Here is a 20,153-nt window from a genome sequence, read left to right as displayed (position 1 = left end):
CGCCACAAATGAAGAAACCATTGAGCTTTCACATGAAATATTCTCTTAGACGATTAACTATTGACGAAGTGTCACATCATCTGCAAATTAGTCACGGTTCTGCCTACGAAATTATCCACAACAGACTTAGGTTTCATAAAGTTTGTGCAACTTGCATAAACAAACGTGCTTGGACATCTGCAAAATGCATCTAGATCGCTATGGTAACGAAGCGGACAACTTCTTAGACAGGATCATTACTGGTGACAAAAACATGGATCCATCGTTATGAGCCGGAGAGTAAACGGCAGGATATGGAATGGAAACATCCAAATTTGCCGTGCAAGAAAAAGTTCAAGACCCAACTGTCCACAGGAAAACGGATGCTTACGGTTTTTTGGGATGCACAAGGTCCATTACTGGAACATTATGGACAAAGGGGCACAACAATAAATAGTGTACGTTACAATGAGATGCCTACTGCCAGGCTAAAGCCTGCAATTCAAAGCAAATGCTGAGTATCGCTGTCAAAAGGTGTTGCATTGTTGCACGACAATGCCTGTCCACATACTGTTGCCCACAATGCTGAAACGCTCCAGAAACTCAAATTGGAAGTACTGGATCATCCTTCATATAGTCCCGATCTTGCCCCTTCTGACTATTGCATGTTTGGTCCACTCAAACAGGCATTAAGGGGCCGTTGATTTGCCTCGGACGAAGCAGTATAAGAAGCGGTGCATTCTATGCTCACAACTCAACCAAGAACCACCTTTTATGAGGGCATCAGGAAGCTTGTACAACAATGGATGAAGGGCATTGAAGTGCAAGAGACTATATCGAAAAATGATGTAAGTTTCCTATTTGATTACAATAAAATTTTATAACTACTTTGCAGATAATAATTGATTTACCCTTGTATACAGAAGTAAATTAGGAAAGTATTTCGTATATAATTTTGTTAACATATTCTGCCAGGCACCAAAGGAAAATTCGGTTAATGTTAATATTTGTATCATCATCAAGTGTACAAGTATACAAATATGTGATGTGGCTGTTATTCAGTGATTACTCTATGTGTATCCTCATTTAGTATACACAGAAATTTTAGAAACCTTGTCAGCTTTCTGCTCCCCAGGTGGTTCATCATCTTCACCTCCCTTCATGAATTCTTGCATGAGAGTGGTTGCTCTGAAAAAGAAATTGACAGTTTCATAGGTATGAACATAATTTTTTGAATTCAGATGTAAACTAATGTTATACTGACAACATCTGAAAGCAAATTTAGTGAGAAATTATTTAGTTTGTTGTTATAAAGATCGTCAATGAATTTAGTACCCCTGCAACATTTAAGCCTTCGAGGAATATATTAACAATACAATTTCCTTGACAATGTACCAATGAGAGCATTAAAACAAAGTACCATATCCGTCGTCTACTGGCATATATGTGGAAAGTAGTGTTCAGTGCTTTTATGTATTGCTAACTTCACTCTTTTTATAACAAAATAAGCAGAATGAGAGAGTGAGGAAGTTTTATTTCCTTAAAATGTCAAAGGAGCCTAAACTTGAAAGTACATATCGGGATGGGACTGATGGTTTGTTGGTTTAAAGGCAGGAGAAGGGACCAAACTACGAGGTCATCAGTCCCATGTTCCTATTAAAACAATTCCACAAGTGTGAGAATAAAATGGAACAAAACGGAAAGAAAGGAAAAGCCAAAAGAACGAAGGGAAGGCAACGAACACTAAAAGGAAAAAGAGGACAAGAAAACAACACAGAGACGCTAGAAAGAGAAAGAGAGTAAAACATGAAAGCAGATTACAGTGGCTGGCCAACCACGAGAATAGAAGGGAAAAGCCAGCCACTCTGCAACACATTAAAACCCCCACCCTAAAAGCACTAGGGTGGAGGACACAGAGGGACAAAGGACATGCGCTAAACCCTACATAGAAGTATAAAACCCACTCTCACGGATAAAATGTAAAACTATAGCTGCTGTGGAGGCATTGTTGCCCAACACTGAAGGCAGAGTGCTGGGAAAGTCTGCCACAGAGCGGCTAAAAGTGAGCAGTCCAGCACGAAGTGTACAACTGTCATTTGGGAGCCACAGCAACACTGAGGTGGAGCCTCACAACGGATTAGGTAACCATGCATTAGCCACATATGGCCAAATAAGGAGCAGGCAGAGGACAACTGATTCCCTGTGAGAGGCCTGCATGGAAGACTTTCACACATTCGTAGTCTCCTTAATGACACGCAGTTTGTTGTGTGTGCTGTTGCGCCATTCAGTCTCCCAAAGCCGGAAAACCCTGCGATGTAAGACAGATCACGAGTCAGCTTCGGAGATGCCTATCTCCGGAAGCAGTTTCGGCGTCGCCTGTTTGGCCAGTTCGTTGCCGAGGATTCCGATGTGTCCTGGGGTCCACACAAACACCACAGAATGGCGGGACTGTTCCAGGGCATAGATGGAATCCTGAATGGATGCTACCAGAGGGTAGCAAGGGTAGCACTGGTCGATAGCTTGTAGGCTGCTCAAGTAGTCAGTACACAGGAGAAATGACTCGCCAGGGCATGAGCGGATGTATTCAAGAGCACGAGATATGGACGCCAGCCCTGCAGTGAAAACACTGCAGCCAGCTGGCAAGGAGTGCTGCTCAATATGTCCTCCATGAACATATGCGAAGCCTATGTGACCATCAGCCATTGAGCCGTCGGTGTAAACCACTTCAGAGCCCTGAAGCACATCGAAGAGTCGAGAGGAAGTGACCGAAGAGTGGCGGGGTTAACGGAGTCCTTCGGGCCATGCAAAAGGTCCAGACAAAGCTGCGGCTGTGGTGTACACCATAGAGGCATACATGAACGGACCACAAGTAGAGGTGGTAAAGGGAAGAACTCCAATTCAGAGGGAAGGGACCACAGGCAAACCGCAATTGTTAGCCCCAATCTGGGTCACCGATGCGAGAGATGGACTGTCGTGGGTGGTAAAAGGAGATGGTATTTCGGATGCTCAGGGGAACTATGAATGTGTGCTGTGTAACTGGCGAGCAGTTGTGCACGTCTGATCTGCAGTGGAGGGACACCAGCCTCCACCAGTACATTGGTCACCAGACTCGTCATAAAAGCTCCTGTCGCTAATCGAACCCCACAGTGGGGCACAAGGTCGGGTAAATGCAATGCTGAAGGCACTGCCGAAACATAAACCACACTCCCATAGTCAATTTGGGAGTGGACAAGGGCTCTGTAGAGCTGCAGCAGCATAGAGCGATCTGCACCCCAATTGGTGTTGCTCAGGCAATGCTTAAGCTGACGAAGATGAGGGACCCAAGTCAATCGAGCGTCGAAAACCAGCCCTAGGAATTGATATGTCTCCACTACAGTGAGTGCATCGTCTTTAAGGTAAAGTGCAGGTTCCGGATGAACGGTACGATGCTGACAGAAGTGCATGACACACGTCTTTGCAGCTGAAAACTGGAAGCTGTGGGCTAGAGCCCATGACTGCACCTTGTGGATGGCTCCCGGGAAGCGCCACTCAGCAACAACAGTAATGGAGCAGCAGTGCAAAATGCCAAAGTCGTCTGCATACAGAGAAGGTGAGATGGAGGGCCCGACAGCTGCTGCTAGACTGTTAATGGCCACTAATAGAGAGACACTCAATACAGAGCCCGGGGGGCTCCATTCTCCGGGACACGGATGCAACTACGGGCGTCACCAACTTGGACACGGAACACGGAAAGTACAGAGTGACAGGAAATTCTAGATAAAAATCAGGAGTGGTCCCCGGAGACCCACTCATACAATGTGGCAAGGATACGATGTCGTCAAGTCGTGTCGTATACTTTACGTAAGTCGAAAAAGATGGCACTCAGATGTTGCTGCCTGGAGAAGGCTTTTCGGATGGCAATAGATTATCAGTGGTAGAACGACCCTGGCAGAAGCCGCCCTGACATGGAGCCAGCATGCCATGTGACTCCAGGACCCAACCCAACCGCCGACATACCATACGTTCCAGCAGCTTACAAAGAACATTGGTGAGGCTGATGGGCCGATAGCTATCCACATCAAGCGGGTTTTTATCGGGTTGGAACACCGGAATGATGGTGCTCTCCCGCCATTGTGATGGAAAGACGCCATCGCACCAGATCCGGTTGAAGATAACGAGAAGATGTTGCTTGCAGTCAGATGAGAGATGTTGAATCATCTGGCTGTGGATGCCATAAGTCCCAGGAACTGTGTTGGGGCAATGTGCAAGGGCACTGAGGAGCTCCCACTCTGTAAATGGGGCGTTGTATGATTCACTGCAGCGTGTAGTGAATGAGAGGACATTCCATTCCAGCTGCCGTTTGAGTGTGCGAAAGACTGGGGGGTTGTTCTCCGATGCAGTGGCTTGAGCAAAGTGCTCAGCAAAGTGCTCCGCAATCGCGTTTGCATCGGTACATAACTCGTCATTTATGGTAACACCGGGAACAGCTGTTGGGGCCTGCTACCTGAAAAGACATTTGATCTTTGGCCAAACTTGGGAAGGTGACGTGTGGCACCCAATGGTGGAGACGTATCTCTCCCAACACTCTTTTCTTCTGTTGTTTGATAAGGTAGTGAACAAAGGCATGGAGCCTTTTAAAGGCTATGAGGTGCTCCAGGGAAGGGTGCCACTTGTGCCACTGTAGAGCTCGCCGGTGCTTCTTAATTGCTTCAGTGACTTCCGGCGACCACCAAGGGACTGCCTTACATCTCAGGCACCCTAAAGAGTGAGGACTCGCATTTTCTGCTGCAGAAACAATTGTGCTAGTCACCTGCTCAACCATCACATTGATGTTACCGTGTAGGGGAGATTCAGCAGTGACAGCAGTCCGCCTTGTTCAAAGCCCATCTGGGCAGGCGTCCATGTGCTGATGCTGGGGCAGTGACAGGAAGATGGGGAAGTGGTCACTACCATACAGGTCGTCATGTGCTCTCCAGAGGATAGATCGGAGAAGTCCTGGGCTGCAAATTGATAAATCAATGGCCGAGTAACTACCATGAGCCACACTGAAATGTGTGGTGGCCCCAGTATTTAAGAGGCAGAGGTCGAATTGCGACAGTAAGGTTTCGACATTTCTGCCACGGCCAGTAAGCATGGTACCACCCCACAAGGGGTTATGGGCATTAAAATCTCCCAGAAGTAGGAAAGGATTAGGGAGTCGATCAATCAATGCAGCTAATACATTCAGGAGTACTGCACCATCTGGAGGAAGATATACATTGCAGACAGTTATTTCCAGCGTCATTCTTATTCTGACAGCCACAGCTTCAAGAGGGGTTTGAAGGGGCACATGCTTACTACAGACCAAGTTTAGGACATAAACGCAAACTTCACCTAAAACTCGATTATAGTCGCTACGGTTCCTGTAATATCCCTTATAGCCATGGAGGGCATGGGTCCGCATTGCTGGGAACCAGGTTTCCTGGAGGGCAATGCAGATAGCAGATGTAAAGCTTAACAGTTGCCGTAGATCAGCCACACGGTGGAAAAAACCACCGCAATTCCACTGGAGGATGACATCGTGAGACTGGGAAGGCATGGAACATTCAATGAGGCAGTTTACGCCTCAGAGTCACCTGCTGCCACCAATTTATTGCCCGAGCAGTCTATGTCCATTGTGTCTGAGGGTCTAGCGAGATCTAGATCCTCAGCGGCCACCAAAATCTCCACCCCATCCTCAGCCGCAGATCTTGTAGGTAGCGGTGGTGTGGGTGCCATCATAATTTCCTTGGTCTTAGGGGTTTTCTTTTTGGATTTCTCTCACTGCTCCTTGGGTTTCCCTGGCTGGGAGGACTTCACTGGCTCAGTCTCCGGGACTGAGGATGAGCATGAAGTCCTATGACCAGCTGTTTTAGGCTCTTCAGCCACTGGCTGGTGTCGTCTTTCCCACTAGAAGAAATCTGGGAAGAGAACGACCCAAGGGACCCCTTCCTAGTGAGAGAAGCTGAAGAAGACTTATGCTTCTCCGGCTTAGAAGTGGGGACGGACGTCCTCAATGGTTGGGGAGGGGAGGGGGGGGGGGGTGTTGCTACCGAACTAGGTGGGGCAGGAGCAACAGGGAGGGAAATGCCCCCCACCATCAAGCGGGCAGGTGTAGTCTTCCGGCTCTGAGAGGTGACCTGGGTTGGTGGAGCTGATGGTGCCAGAACTGTTGTAGCGGCGGCTTAAGACGATGTCACACACACAGGATGCAGGCGTTCAAATTTTCTCTTAGCCTCACAGTGTAGGTCAGTCTGTCCAGGGTCTTGTACTCCATGATTTTCCTTTCTTTCTGGAGAATCCTGCAGTCTGGCAAGCAAGGCGAATGGTGCTCTCCGAAGTTGACACAGATAGGAGGCGGGGCACGTGGAGTATTGGGATGTGATGGGTTTCCGCAATCTTGGCATGTGTCGCTGGGAGTACAGTGGGAAGACATATGGCCAAACATCCAGCACTTAAAGCACCGCATCGGGGGAGGGATATATGGCTTTACATCACACCGGTAGACCATCACCTTACCTTCTCGGGCAATGTATCACCCTCAAAGGCCAAGATGAAGGCACCAGTGGCAACCTGATTATCCTTCGGACCCGAGTGGACAAGCTGGACGAAATGTACACCTCGCTGCTCTAAATTGGCGCGCAGCTCATCGTCGAACTGCAAAAGAAGGTCTCTGTGAAATATGATACCCTGGACCATATTTAAGCTCTTATGGGGCGTGCTGGTTACAGAAACATCCCCCAGCTTGTCAGAAGCAAGTAACTCCTGTGACTGAGCAGAGGCTGCTGTTTGGATCAAGACTGACCCAGATCTTATTTTGGACAAGCCCTCCACCTCCCTGAACTTGTCCTCTAAATGCTCAACAAAAAACTGAGGCTTCAATGCCATGAAAGATTCCCCCATCAGCTCTCGAACATACAAGGTACGGGGGCAAATAAGATTCGCTGCCATCCTTAGCCTGACATTCCTGCCATGGTGTGGCCAGGGAGGGGAAGGATTTGGTGTCATGCTTCTGTGCGTTGAATTGAGCTCCTGATTGCTTAGAGACTGCTGGTGTTTCACCACCAGCAAAAGATGATGGTCTATGCTTCATCGCGTGTCATCTGCCCTGATGCCACCCACTCCAACCAAGGGCCCTTCCCATGGGTTCCACCCAGCCACAGCAAAGGCCACCTGGCAGGATGGCTATTGCCGGGAGTCCTGATGCCCCAGTGGGATGAGCATCTACCCTTTGGCACACACGGGCAGTTAACGGTGCAGGCATCAGCAGAGCGATCCCTGTGTGGTCAGGGGGCTACAACCAAAAGGGTACAATGGCAGCCCCACCACAACGGACTGGCTACCGAGCTGGATATCAGGTGCAAAGAAGCCCATGGTCATCATCGATTCAGAAATCGACGCTGCATAGTGCATAGTGGAAAATGCACCCAGCCCAAGAGATGGAGAATGGGCAGGACTGCATTGCGATGACGAGAAAGTGGGCTAAGGATCTCAATGCACGATGCACCTTGTAAGGCGCCCTTCCCCAATTGGCACGCTCTTCGGGAAAATTTTGAAGAATGGAGGTCAAACCCTACAGGGGACCATCACATAAAGGCCAGAATGTGTGAAACTCCTTTTATTCACCACGTACGACAGACAGAGATACCTCGGGCCTATTCTAACCCCTGGACCCGCAGGGGGGAGTGGGGGGGCTGATATCTTTACATTTGATACAAAACTACTGACACAGTGGGCACATGGGAAGTAACATATCCTGCCATCCTTTTACCTGACAACTTCTTTTTGACTAAAAAAAAAAAATCACGTGTGTGGCAGTGTTGGGATGTCTGTTCGTTTCAGTTTCTCATAGCAGCAATTGCTAGTGTTCCTAAATTTCCTCTCCATCCCCTCAAAAAGAGGTGGCTTAAATTTTTTTATCTGGTAACAAGAAAATAGTCAAAAACTTATTACCTATAATCTGCTGCTGGAAAATATGTGATCTTCCTGAAAGTCTAAGGGGAATAGGCCTGAAATCAGTTTTAATGTGGATGGTAGTCATCTCTGAAATGAACATCCCCTTCAGAAATAACAACTCTAAACTGTTTGAGAAACTTTCTACAAGCAGATGGGCCATTTACAGTATTACTTAACAGCACCTTGCATCTTTTGGAAATCAAAGACTACAAAAGTTTCTTAGCTCGGTACATCTGATCGAAAGCTTAGTAAATATAGGTATCATCTGCTGGGAATACAACAACCAATAGGAATTAATCTACAGATGACCTGACATAGGTCACACATTATTTTATTACTAGTTTTGTTCATCAGGTGCAAGCATCTTCAAAAATGCATTTTCCTGATGGCACCATGTAAAAGGCGTAAAGCTCCCCTAGTGCCATCACAACCACAAGGTACTTACAAACAGTCCATCAATTTAGGAACTATTCAGCATCTATGTATGAAAGAAAAGTAAGTTTTTTATACTACAGAGAAATCCTGCTTTTACACTTTTCGAGGGATTTCAAAAAAATGTTGTAAAATGCGGGAAAATGTAAAATGTGGGAAATAATGTTTTAAGCTGTAAAATTTATTGATAGGATATCCCCTTGCATTTTTGACCTTTTGTATGATATATGTAGATAACAGGCATCAACAGACTTGTCAGGCAGTTTTTTATTACCTAATAAAGGTTAATTATCTAATAAAAACCCCTGATGTAACTGGAACTGATAACTGTCTGGGAAGTAGGAACGTTTGCTCAATTTAACACATCAGACTCCATGTTTTTGAAACCCTGCAGCTGCCAGTCATTAGTTAAATAATGAAATAATGCACTAGTTACGTAATTTTTCATGCTTAGCATGACGTGTTTTGAGAATTTTTTTCTCGTTGTCAAGTGCAAATATGTACACAAATATTTTGTGTGGTGTTTGAAGATGTGTTATTTTGCGTCTCTTGCACTGTAGCCATCTTTTTGAGGTGATCTGGTACCATGCCTCCTCAGTTATGTGGAAAACCCCTCACACGCAAACTAACACTCACATCACTTGTTTGTCTAACTTCACAACAAATACATATGTAAATACTGCACTTGACAATGAGAATAAATTCTTGAAACACATTTTGCTCAGCATGAAACAACTACATAACCAGCGATGTTTTTAACCTAAAAACATTTGAGCAATGCAAAGTGAATAACGACGGCAACTTGTGCTACAAGTGGCCAAACGCTGAAACATGCTAAATATGGTTCGACAAAGGTATCAGGGTATCCACAACAATCACAAAACTGCATTTCCGCAGTAGAGACAGTTTGGAAATAGTTGTGATTTGTCATGATATATTTATTCGAATGGACCTATTTACTCCTATCAGTCACCACGCCAAGTAGAGCTTGGCAGTGCCAGGAGATACGGCACGAACTGTTCCAACTTTTCCACATTTACTGGTTCAAATCCACTGAGTAGAGTGCCCTGGTGTCAAGAAACTTAACCACGTAATATTTGTAAACGATAATGGACGACCAGCATAATCTTTTTCTCCACAAACATTTTTTCTTAATGTGTAAATAGTGAGAAAATTATAAATATGCCGACACAAAATTGGGTGCAAATTAACATTGTGAACATAAGAAATTTGACGGGGACGATAAAAATGTCATAAATGGCGGAAAAACATTAATTCCGGGAACGTAAAAGCAGGGTTATGCCATAGTTCGGCCTTTCAAGGAAACATTACATTCATGGCGGGATCATCCCCTTCAGTAACAAATGTGCACTGAGCGACCTACTTCACCTAAGTTTTGTTGTCCTTTCTGCTTTTGCTAGCCTTTCTTCAAATATTAGGTGAGTTGTAGAGGCAATGAAGCAGTTGTTTTTGCTGCTCATGTTCGAACAGTAGCAGCTCTCAGTAGTGCATTTGTTCTACACTAGGCTATCTGCTGCACTTATTATTCTGCCATCACTGTGTACATGAAGGCGATACCTCATTAAAAGTCTGCCTCAGAAGTGATGTGGATAAGAGAGAGAAAGTTTAAGGGTCTTGCCTACTTCACTGGCGTCAACAACCAAAATAGGCCTTGCCATCCTCAAATAATTTATCTTCTCCCTTATATGCTATCAATGAAAACTTGGGAGAAGCTGGTTCTTTCTTTGGCAGTTATCAGCTCCTTACATGTATTTTCTAAATTTTTTACCTCATTGTTTACAACTGTTCAGCATGATCTACATTATCTCCTTATGTTGCTACCATTCTGAAGATACTGAAGAATTCTCCTCTCTTAATTCAGTAGAGCTACAAATTCTGGTTTATTTATTGGTTCTGCACCTAAAAATGCAGTTGTAAGTAGTTTGAAAGATTCAGTTTTTAAATACAAAATTAATGGTAAATGCTGACAATTTGGGATCTGCAAAAATTTAAAATGCATTTCAGATACTTACTTTTCAGCTGCAGCTCGTTTGCGTTTTCCAGGTTCCATGTTGAAAGCGATTATTTCTTCCTGTTGTTGCTGCCTTTCTTGTTCAGACCTGTGTAGCTGCAAATGGACCTTCAAACTTGTAGGAATTAAATATCTCTCACAAAATGGGCACTGCTCTTTCATAGATTCACGTTCCTGTAAAGATATTGTGATATGTGAGTGCCACCATCATGGAGATGAAATTAGTGGCTTCATATTTCTTCTACATCAGTGGTCTCAACTTTTCTGGGACCATTACTGCAGGGTACGATCATATATTTGCTAGTAATGCCCTCCCCTTTCCCATCCCTCTGCTATAATCTGTGTTAGCACCAATCTAAAACTTCAAACTGAAAAATAATTTTCTTTGAACATTTCCAATTTTAAAATGACAAAAGATAAGAGGTATTTAGTTTTTGTAGGTGTGTTATTGAACCATAAATTAATGAATCAATGAGAACTATTGCTGTTTATTTCTAATGGCTATTTTTAAATAGAATGATGAAGTAATTCTCAGCGTAATTTGAGTGCTACCTACATTTCCTACTAAGAGAAAAAAGTTAGCTATCCACACAGAGGTTAGACACTTTAAAACATGCTTCCTCTGCATCACACCTCTCCCTAGCAACACGATTCACTGAACCCTGAACTCCCATTTAAAACCAATCAAATTAAAAAGAAAAACTTAGGCTTACTGTTCGTAAATCACTGGAATGCTAGGATTCTTACTTCTGAAGTGGCAAAACTTGGAAGACTTCAGGCTACCATTGTTTTGTGTCTAACCATTCCCACTAATAATAATGAATTAATAATAATAATAATAATAATAATAATAACCTGTTCACCAGGCGGTGCAGCTATAAACATGCACCAGGAACTCTCAATCTCTGGTTTTACACCACTAGCAAAAGCTAGAAAATTGACGAGATGCAAACATGATTCATACAAATAAAGACATAATTACCCCAGGTGGACGATACACCCACTGCTAAGTGGCAACCACGCATTCAGATTTTGAGGAGCTCGGACCTATATGAGAGAGAGCAAGTTGGAGTGCTCTAGTGAACGTTCAAGAAAAGCACATACCTACATTGGCACTTGCAACACTCCGACATCCATTCGAGCAGGAAAACTACACAATCTCATAACAGAACTCATGAAATACAAAATCTAAATTCTCACCCAGCAAGAAACATGCTTCATAGATTCAGAAACGATAGACTACAATAATTACATAACCTTCAAAAGTCTAACAAATAAGAAAATTGGTAAAATAGAAGGGGAGCAGAACTTTTTGGCATGGCTTTCTTTGTAGGCAACAAAGATGGCCAAAATTCCATAAGATGATGTGAAAAATTCTACTCAGTGATTTTAATTCCCAAACTGGCAGGGAACACAAATACAAGAGGACAGTGGGAGACTATTCCGCTCACAAGTTCACCAATAAGAATGGCACATGACTCATTGAGTTATGGGGAAAAAAAGAAAAAATTAAATTATGTCAACTCACTTTGCAAAAATTCCAACACACACACACACACACACACACACACACACACACACACACATGGTTGTCACCCAACCATCATTTAGGAGAATTTTAGACTGATCATTTGGGGATGTAAATGACAAGTACAATGTGCAAGTACGCTCAGGTGCAAACATCGATTCGGATCATTATTTAACCAGAATTGAAATTAAATTCACACCCAACAAAAAATTCAACAGGAAAATGCTGGTGGATCTGAAATTTGGTCTACAGAGAAAACAAAGATTCTAAAATAACAGAAAAATGGAAAGAACAACCTGAAAAAGACTAGACGAAATTTCAAAATGAAGTCATCAAAACAGTGAAAGACCTGATCCTTCTTCACAAAAGACCAAAACACTCTTGGTAGAATCATGAATGTGAAAATGCACAAGAGCAAAGAAAAACGGCACTTCAAAATTACAATTTCAACAAATTTGATGAAACACACAAGAAATTCCGTTAAGTTTGCAAGTAAACAACCAAAATTTTAGGACAAAATGAACGAAAATATTCGATGACTGACTGCAGTCAACTGAAGACAACTTCAAAAATTATAACATACACAACTTCTACAAGACCTTTGCAAACCAAATCAAAGAGTACTCATCAAAACCTATGATTTCGAAAGTAAAGTGGTAAATTAGCATTGACAAATAAAGAAAACTGCCAAGAACTAGCCACACAATTTTCACAGGTGTTAAACTGTCTGGAACCCAAAGACAGATTCCAAAAAATACATCCAGAAATCACAAGAGAAAGTCCGTCACCACCACTCACACATCAAGAAACTTAAAAACAACAGAGGATCACAAGAATGAATTTTTGAAAAATTTAGGTCCAAATTCAGTCAAAGAAATTATACACATTTGGCAAAGAGAAAAAATCCTGGATGACAGGGCTGGAATGTTTCTCTAATCCATTCACTACATAAAAAAGCTATAACCACTACCACTCTGTGTCACGTGTTAAAGAATTTGAAAAAAAAAAAGTAATCACTCATATGGTAACTTATGTAATCAGTATTACAGCCTTACAAAATAGTGATAACAATGACCTTTTAAAAATAATTTAGTTTTGTGAATGAAGTTCAACTGAACCCTTTTGTTTCTATCCCTGACAAAATTACATTACACCCATCAGGGGTAATTACCAACAGGTTGAAAACAACTGTTCTAGATTAATTATGTATTATATGTTTATTGGCTGTATGAACTGTACCATGAATCAATCCACCAACAACTGTTCCACTCCTGTATCTAGTACATTCTATCCTATTAAGACAAGCACCTTTGTTGCCACTGCTGCACAGTGTTCTACATTAGGATAGTTAAAAAACTGTCCATCTGTAGAATAGGCTATAGCCAAACTAAGAGTATACTGAACCGTCCAGTTCAAGCCTATTACTTTGCACAATTCGGTCAACTTCAGTAGCTGCTTCACAAACCATACTTTGCAGATCCTCACTTGCAATACAAGTATTCTAAGCTCAAACATAACTCCGACACATCCTTTAACCCACCCCCACTCTCTATCTCTCTTGAGCTACAACTCAACTGTATTTTACCTGTTTTTGTTGAGGCAGATGCTCGGGTGAGATTCACCAAACAACACCATATAATCAGGGGTTCATTTATTTACTTCTTCACACAAGTAAGGCTTACAGAGAACTGGATGGCGGAACTATACAAAGATATTGTTTTGCTCAGTTCAAAGATGATCCTCAGATCAGTACTGGTGTCGATCTCAATGGCGCCACATAGCCCCCCCCCCCCCTCGCAGTACAGAGTACTCCTAAGAAGACGGGGGTGGGGGGGTGGGGGGTGGGGACTATGGCATCGGCAGGGGTAGTCCACAGGAGCTGGACCACGGTCAGCTCGACAGCGTCATCGGGGAGCTGTGCGGGTAGATGTCGTGACGGACGGTCTGGCCACCGAACCTGGAAGTCGTTAAAGCGCGTCGTGCGGTGACAGGTAGGTCGGCGGTTTGCAGGAGGAACGGAGCGACGACAACAATGTCTCCGGTGGGCGTGGCGAACACACGAAGCCTGTCCAGGTTGACGTCGGGCGAGAGGGGAACACATTTCACCAGGTGGCAGGGAATGGCGGAGGTTGTGTCATGAGCACCGGGTGAAGGGAAACACAGGACGAACAGTGTGTCATCACGTAGTATTATAGAGATGTCATGGATTATGTCTGGGGGGACAGGCACAAACACCCTGAGCGAGGCCATGTTCAAGATGAGGGGGTGTATGAAATCTTGATAGGGCGAGGCAGGCGACAGGGGAGAGGTTGAAGGGACCGGGGAATGGCCTGGTGGCGAGGGCATGATCGTAGTTAAGCTCGACGTGGGGAGCATGTGATCACTCGATGGAGTGCGTGAGACCGGAGTAGAGGGCGAGATCGGAGACGAGCTCTACGATTGGAGCTGGAAGTCACTCGACTGAGTGAGTAAGTCTGACATGGAGGGAATGGTCGGAGCGTCGTGAGCCACAACAGTGAGTGGCGTGGTCGTGCCTCGATGGGGGGTAGAAGCGGGCTCGGCATGAGTAGGCTTGAGTCTGTTGACAGAGACTGTAACAGCTGAATCTTTTATCTGGATGTCATAGGTGTTGGCTGAGCGCCGGAGGACTCGGTACTCGGTATATGGGGATTGGAGGGGAGCATGGACAGTGTCACCTCGGAGCATGACGTACTCGCAACTGTTCAGGGATTTCAGGACGTGAACCTTAGGGCAGGAATGTCTGGCAGGCAGAGGGATGTAGAGATTGATTAAGTGGCGTCTGACGCGGTCCACGAAGGAAGGTAAGTCAGACTGAGGGACAGAAGCGGAAGGGCTCACATGTTCGCCAGGGAGAACAATGTTCTGGCCGTATACGAACTCGGCTATTGTGCCTTTGAGGACTTCCTTATAGATCGCACAAATGCCGAGTAGCACAAGGGGAAGGGCCTCCGTCCAAAGAAAATCGTGGCATCGAAGAGCCGCCTTGAAAGTGCGGTGCCAGCGCTCCACTAGTCCGTTACTTTGTGGGTGATATGCTGTGGTATGGATGTGCTGGATGCCGCAAATGTTACAAATCTCGTTAAACAGGGCCGACTCAAATTGCCTCCCCTGGTCAGTAGTGATGATAGCTGGACATCCGAAACACGATACACATGACTCGACGAAAGCTCGAGCAACAGTTTCTGCCGTGATATTGGGGAGGGGGGCAGCCTCGACCCAGCGATTTGTTCAGCTGATATATGAGAGAACATAACGAAAGCCATTGGAGAGGCGGGAGAGGGCCGACAATGTCAATGTGAATATGCTGGAAATGCCCAGGAGGGATCGAAAAGGTGCTGAGGGGGGAGGGGGGGGGGGGGTGAAGTGTGCTTGTGTACTTTGCAGCGTTGGCAGGAGCAAGTCCATTGCTGGCAGTCCTTGTTGACATTTCTCCACACAAAGCGCTCCGCTACGAGGCGGGCGGACGCACGAACACCGGGGTGGGCTAAATTATGCAGTGCGTTGAAGACACCTCGATGGAGTGTGGTTGGGATGAGGGGGCATAACATGCCCGTACTGTCGTCGCACCAGATCTCACCAGAAATGCCAGGGAAGGTGGTGTGGACGAAGTGCAGTGAAGAGGTAGAGTCTGAAATCAGGTTTTGTGTGTCCTCGTCAGCAGGTTGGAGGCTAGGCAGTTCAGAGAGGTCTAACAGCGAATGAATGGCGTCGAATCGTGAAAGGAAATCAGCAACTATATTGTCAGCACCCTTTATGTGTCTGACATTAGTGGTGAACTGAGATATGAAGTCCATGTATCTGAAACAGCGAGGAGGCGGGTCCACTGGCAGGTTTGAAATGGCCGCAGCCAGGGGTTTGTGGTCTGTTAAAACATAGAAAGGGCGTCCCTCAACATCGGTCTTAAAATGCTTGATCACTTCGTAGACCACAAGCAACTCCCTGTCAAATGCAGAATATTTCAATTGTGCATTGGTGAGCTTGCGCGAGAAGAACTGCAGAGGGGAAGTTTGGCCGTCGAATGTCTAGCTAAGGGCAGCGCCGATGGCAGTATTGCTCGTGTCTGTGGTGATGAAAATCTGCGCATTGGGATGAGGATGCGCAATAGTGCAGGCCTCAGCAAGAAGATTTTTGATGGCAGTGAAAGAGTCAGTCATAGCAGGAGTCCATGGAACAGGCCGAGATCCAGAAGTCTTGGTGCCTGCCAAGCCATCCGTCAGTAGAGCCTGAATCTCCGCAGCCCGAGGTAGATGACGGCGATAATAATTAACCATCCCCAGAAAGTGCTGGAGCTCTTTGAATGACGAAGGTCTGGGTAGGTTTAGTATTGTTTGTACCATGTCAGGGCAGCGGTGAAATGCCGTTGCCAGAGACCCGAAAACCAAGAAAAGTGACAGTGGGTTGATGTAGCTGCAATTTGTCTTGGTTGATCTCGATACCTGCTGCCGCGAGAGTGTCCATAACAATTTGCACATGTCGAATTTTGTCCTCGACAGAGGAGCTGAACACAAGAATGTCATCAAGATATGCAAAGCAGAATTTTAGTCCAAATAGCACTTCGTTGATGAAGCGTTGCCAGGTCTGGGTTGCGTTTTTCACACTGAAGGGCATGAATCGAAACTGAAATAACCCGATTGGGGTGGTGATTGCTGTCTTCTCGATGTCTTTAGATGCCATGGGGATCTGGTGGTAGGCCTGTGTTTGCAATCAATGACAGAGAACGTGGTCGCACCTGTGAGGGAACTGGTAAAGTCGGCAATGTTGGGTATGGGGTAGGTATCCATAATTGTTCGTGCGTTTAGTTGACGGTAGTCTCCGCAGATGCGGCAGGACCCGTCTTTCTTGGGTGTCATATGAATGGGCATAGACCAGCTGCTGGCAGAGGGTTCGATGACACCAGAGCTTAGAAGTTCAGATATCTGCTTTTTAACATCGGAGAGGCACTCGGGACAAAGTCGACACGGTTTACTGGAGATCGGAGGGCCTGGCGTGAGACGAAGCTTGTGAACCATGCCGTTGGTGACAACGGAAATGTTGCCAGCGGCAACAATGTGAGGCGGGCGGGACAGGCGAGGCAAGGTCGTGGTGTTCGGAGCTACTCGGCGGATCCGACGGGAGCCGAGGCAGCGAAGTGTCGCAGGAGTCAATGTGACAAGATGGCCGCCGGTCCGAAGGAGTGGCACCATGGTCGGGTGAGCTCGGTAGAGCTCGTGAAGCGTTAGTGAGTCAATTGTCTGAGGGTGCGGCCTGTGGCAGCACAGTCGCGGGCAAAGGGCTAGGCGCAAGTGCACTGTTTGTGTTGTCAGTGGCGGTCGCACGGCGGTGTGCAGGAGCCGAAGTTGCGTAGTTTGAGGTGCTGTCCACGAGGGGAGGGTAGGAGCTGTCAGTACGGTAACACATGACGCTCGTCGCGCATGCCCACTCGTGTCCGGCCGAGTGTCAAATGCTGCCGTGTTAGGGGGGTGTGGTCCTGTGGAACTGTCAGTACACGTTATGGTAGACTTGATAGCACAGTTTCGAGGGGTAGCGGGAGGTAAGCACACGGAGGCTCGATTGCTGGGATTACAAGCAGATTCAGCACACTTACTGACCTTGCTCTGTCCTTGCTGCAGTGTCTGTAATTCCTTTGCTGTGTGCTGGAGCTGAGTTTCATGGAGCTGGAGGGAGAGCTCGAAGTTTTCCTTTCATAGGTGAGCAACGTTTTCAAGCTCGACAAAGCACTTGTGCATTGTTTCTTGTAACGTCGTCAACAGAGCTGAGCATGTATGGTTGAGATGAGCCCGGACTGATGTGAAACGAGGAGGGGGGGCAGGGGGGGGGGGGGTTGCTCGACTGAGCACAGGGGAAGTGAGTTTTGGACGGGTGATGAAACACGGGTGTTTCGCACTAGGTCTGGTGAAAGTTTGTGGTGTCGCAAGAAGTCAATGCCTAGTATAGGTTCCTCAATATTGCACACTAATAAAGTCCACTCGAGTTTGCAGTTTGTAGAGAGTGGGACGACGTGGGAGGCTGAACCCAAGCATTGTAGTTTTGTAGAATTCACAGCTTGCAGTGAAGTATGATGAGGGCGGATGTTCAACGACACTAAGGACGTAGGCAGCAGCGAAAGTCTGCAGTTGCGTGCCACCTCACCAAACCGTGTGTGGAAGTAACAGTATGGGTAGTGCGGCTGCATTTCCTATGGAAAGTTCGTTGCCAGAGGCGGTGGCTGAAGTTCTGTGGCCGCAGCCAGTTTGGTTGCAGGAGGGGGCGTGACCGAGGGTGGAGCCAGTGACGTCTCAGCTGTTTGTATACTTCGTCCTGGAGCGAGCGGAACAGTTGGTACAGTGTGGCCCCGCCCGCGGGACTAGGAGCATGAACCTGAGACTTGCCACGTAGGCAGTGGCTGGCGAAATTGGGTAGTAATGCATCATGTAGTTTGTCAGCAATTGTCATTCATTGCTCGACAGGCTCGGGAGACCTCTGAGCCAGAGCAAAGCGGATGTGGGGAGGTAGTTTATCTGTCCAGATGGCAAGGAGAGTAGATCGTCGCTGACCAGGGCCCGTTGCCGTCTCCGAAGTAGTGAAGGTTTGTCGTTGCCTAGTTGCTCGACGTGGAGCACTTGCCATATTGCAGTCTCAGTTTGGCGTGCAAGCCGACGTAGAACTGTCTTTTTGGCTAGAGTGTATCAGGTAGCTGAGTCCGGGGTGTCGACCAGGTCAGCAATCAAGTCCTCCTGGTCGTGCAGGTGGGTGATAAGGCACAGAAATCTCGTTGATTCGACAAGTTTGAAATGGTCGAACACTTTGTCCACAATTTTGAACCAGGTTGTTGCCCTGTTGGGATTGAACGGCGGCAGCGTCGGTAAGCATTGTAGAACGTTCGGAAGAACAGGGTGAGTTGAATTCGTCGGGACACTGTCTGAAACGAGCTGTTGTTGCTGCAGTATTCCAGAAGAGTGTGTCTCCAGGGTATGTGGCGACGACGGCTGGTCGGGTGGCAGCATGAAGGTGACGCGTTGCGGTTGAGCGCGATCCGTCGCGACGCAGAAGGCCGACGCAGGTGAGACACTGTAATGTGTCAATTGTGGTTGTGGAAGTTCGACACGTTGTGGGTGTGTTCAGATTGACGTGTCGCGGAACACCGATGCGGATGAGGCACCGAGATGTGCTGAGAACGGGAGTGGAAGCTCGACTGGAGCCGGCGCGGGGCCGACAGGTGAGAAAAAGTTCAAAGTTTGAAAATGCATGCCAGTCCACGTAAAACTTGACACGCGATCAGAGTTGGAGCTACTTGTGATGCAGGGAGGCTGCGGAGGTGTGGGCTGTCCAAAAGCACAGTGAGGAAAATGGTGTTGAACGTTGGGCGAAATGTGTGAATGTTCACTGTTCAAAGTCACTTCACTCAAAACGGTGGGCGGAAAAGGTGAATGTCATGGCACAAAACACTGCGGCGTAGCAATAGGACGGAGATGGAGGTCAGGCACAGATAACAAGCCATTATTCCTGTTGCAGACTGCGAATATTGAAGCAGGAAGGCATGTGCTGATGCTGAACCGAGGCAGGTGCGGGCGTGGTCGAATTCTGAGGAGGTTGACCCGTGAACAAAGCAATTCCAGCCACTTGGCAGGAATCTGCTTGGAACTGCACGGATTGTGGCATGGCAAACCATTGTCCTGGCAGTGGTAGGTTATCCAACGGAGCATTTACAGAAATCGGCATTGATCCCGCACTGCATGGAGATCTGTAAGAGGTAACTGCACCGTCGATGAGGGAGGGCACATGTGGGGGGAACAAAGGCGTCTGATAGCCGGAGTCATGCACACTCCTAACCTCACTTATTGTTGCAGACACGAAAACGTCCGGCGAAATTGGTGTAATCGACGAGTGAGAGGCATCGTGTTGCAGATGAGATCAGAAAGATGACAATGTGGCACTGAAGAGATCGACACCAGTATTGATCTGAGCATCATCTTTGAACTGAGCAAAACGTTATCTTTGTATAGTTCTGCCATCCCGTTCTCTGTAAGCCTCACTTGTGTGAAGAGGTAAATAAATGAACCCCTGATTATAAGGTTTCGTTTGGTGCATCTCACCCAAGCATCCACCTCACTGGTGACCCCGAGTTGTAACATATTCCGTTTTCGCCGTTTTACTGTGTCCGCAGCCTCCGCGTCGGTTATTTTCGGGTGTATTATATCAACACAACATTCGAACAATGTGTACATCGCC

General features: G+C 46.4%; 1 protein-coding gene across 1 annotated transcript in view; it reads right to left on the bottom strand.

The window, feature by feature from the left end:
* Positions 1–20,153, bottom strand: part of LOC124619967 — a 293,396-nt gene that overhangs the window by 92,887 nt on the left and 180,356 nt on the right. The window contains exons 15-16 of the mRNA XM_047146629.1: positions 10,398–10,570; positions 1,092–1,167 (exon numbers count right to left, since the gene is read on the bottom strand). Of these exons, the coding sequence (XP_047002585.1) occupies positions 1,092–1,167; positions 10,398–10,570 (249 nt within the window). The remainder of the gene's footprint in view (positions 1–1,091; positions 1,168–10,397; positions 10,571–20,153) is intronic.

The sequence above is a fragment of the Schistocerca americana genome, chromosome 6 (genome assembly GCF_021461395.2).
Source record: "Schistocerca americana isolate TAMUIC-IGC-003095 chromosome 6, iqSchAmer2.1, whole genome shotgun sequence".
In the NCBI taxonomy this organism is placed as follows: Eukaryota; Metazoa; Arthropoda; class Insecta; order Orthoptera; family Acrididae; genus Schistocerca; species Schistocerca americana.
The sequence above is the reverse complement of the archived record's forward strand: the minus strand, read 5'-3'. Positions and strand labels throughout refer to the sequence as shown.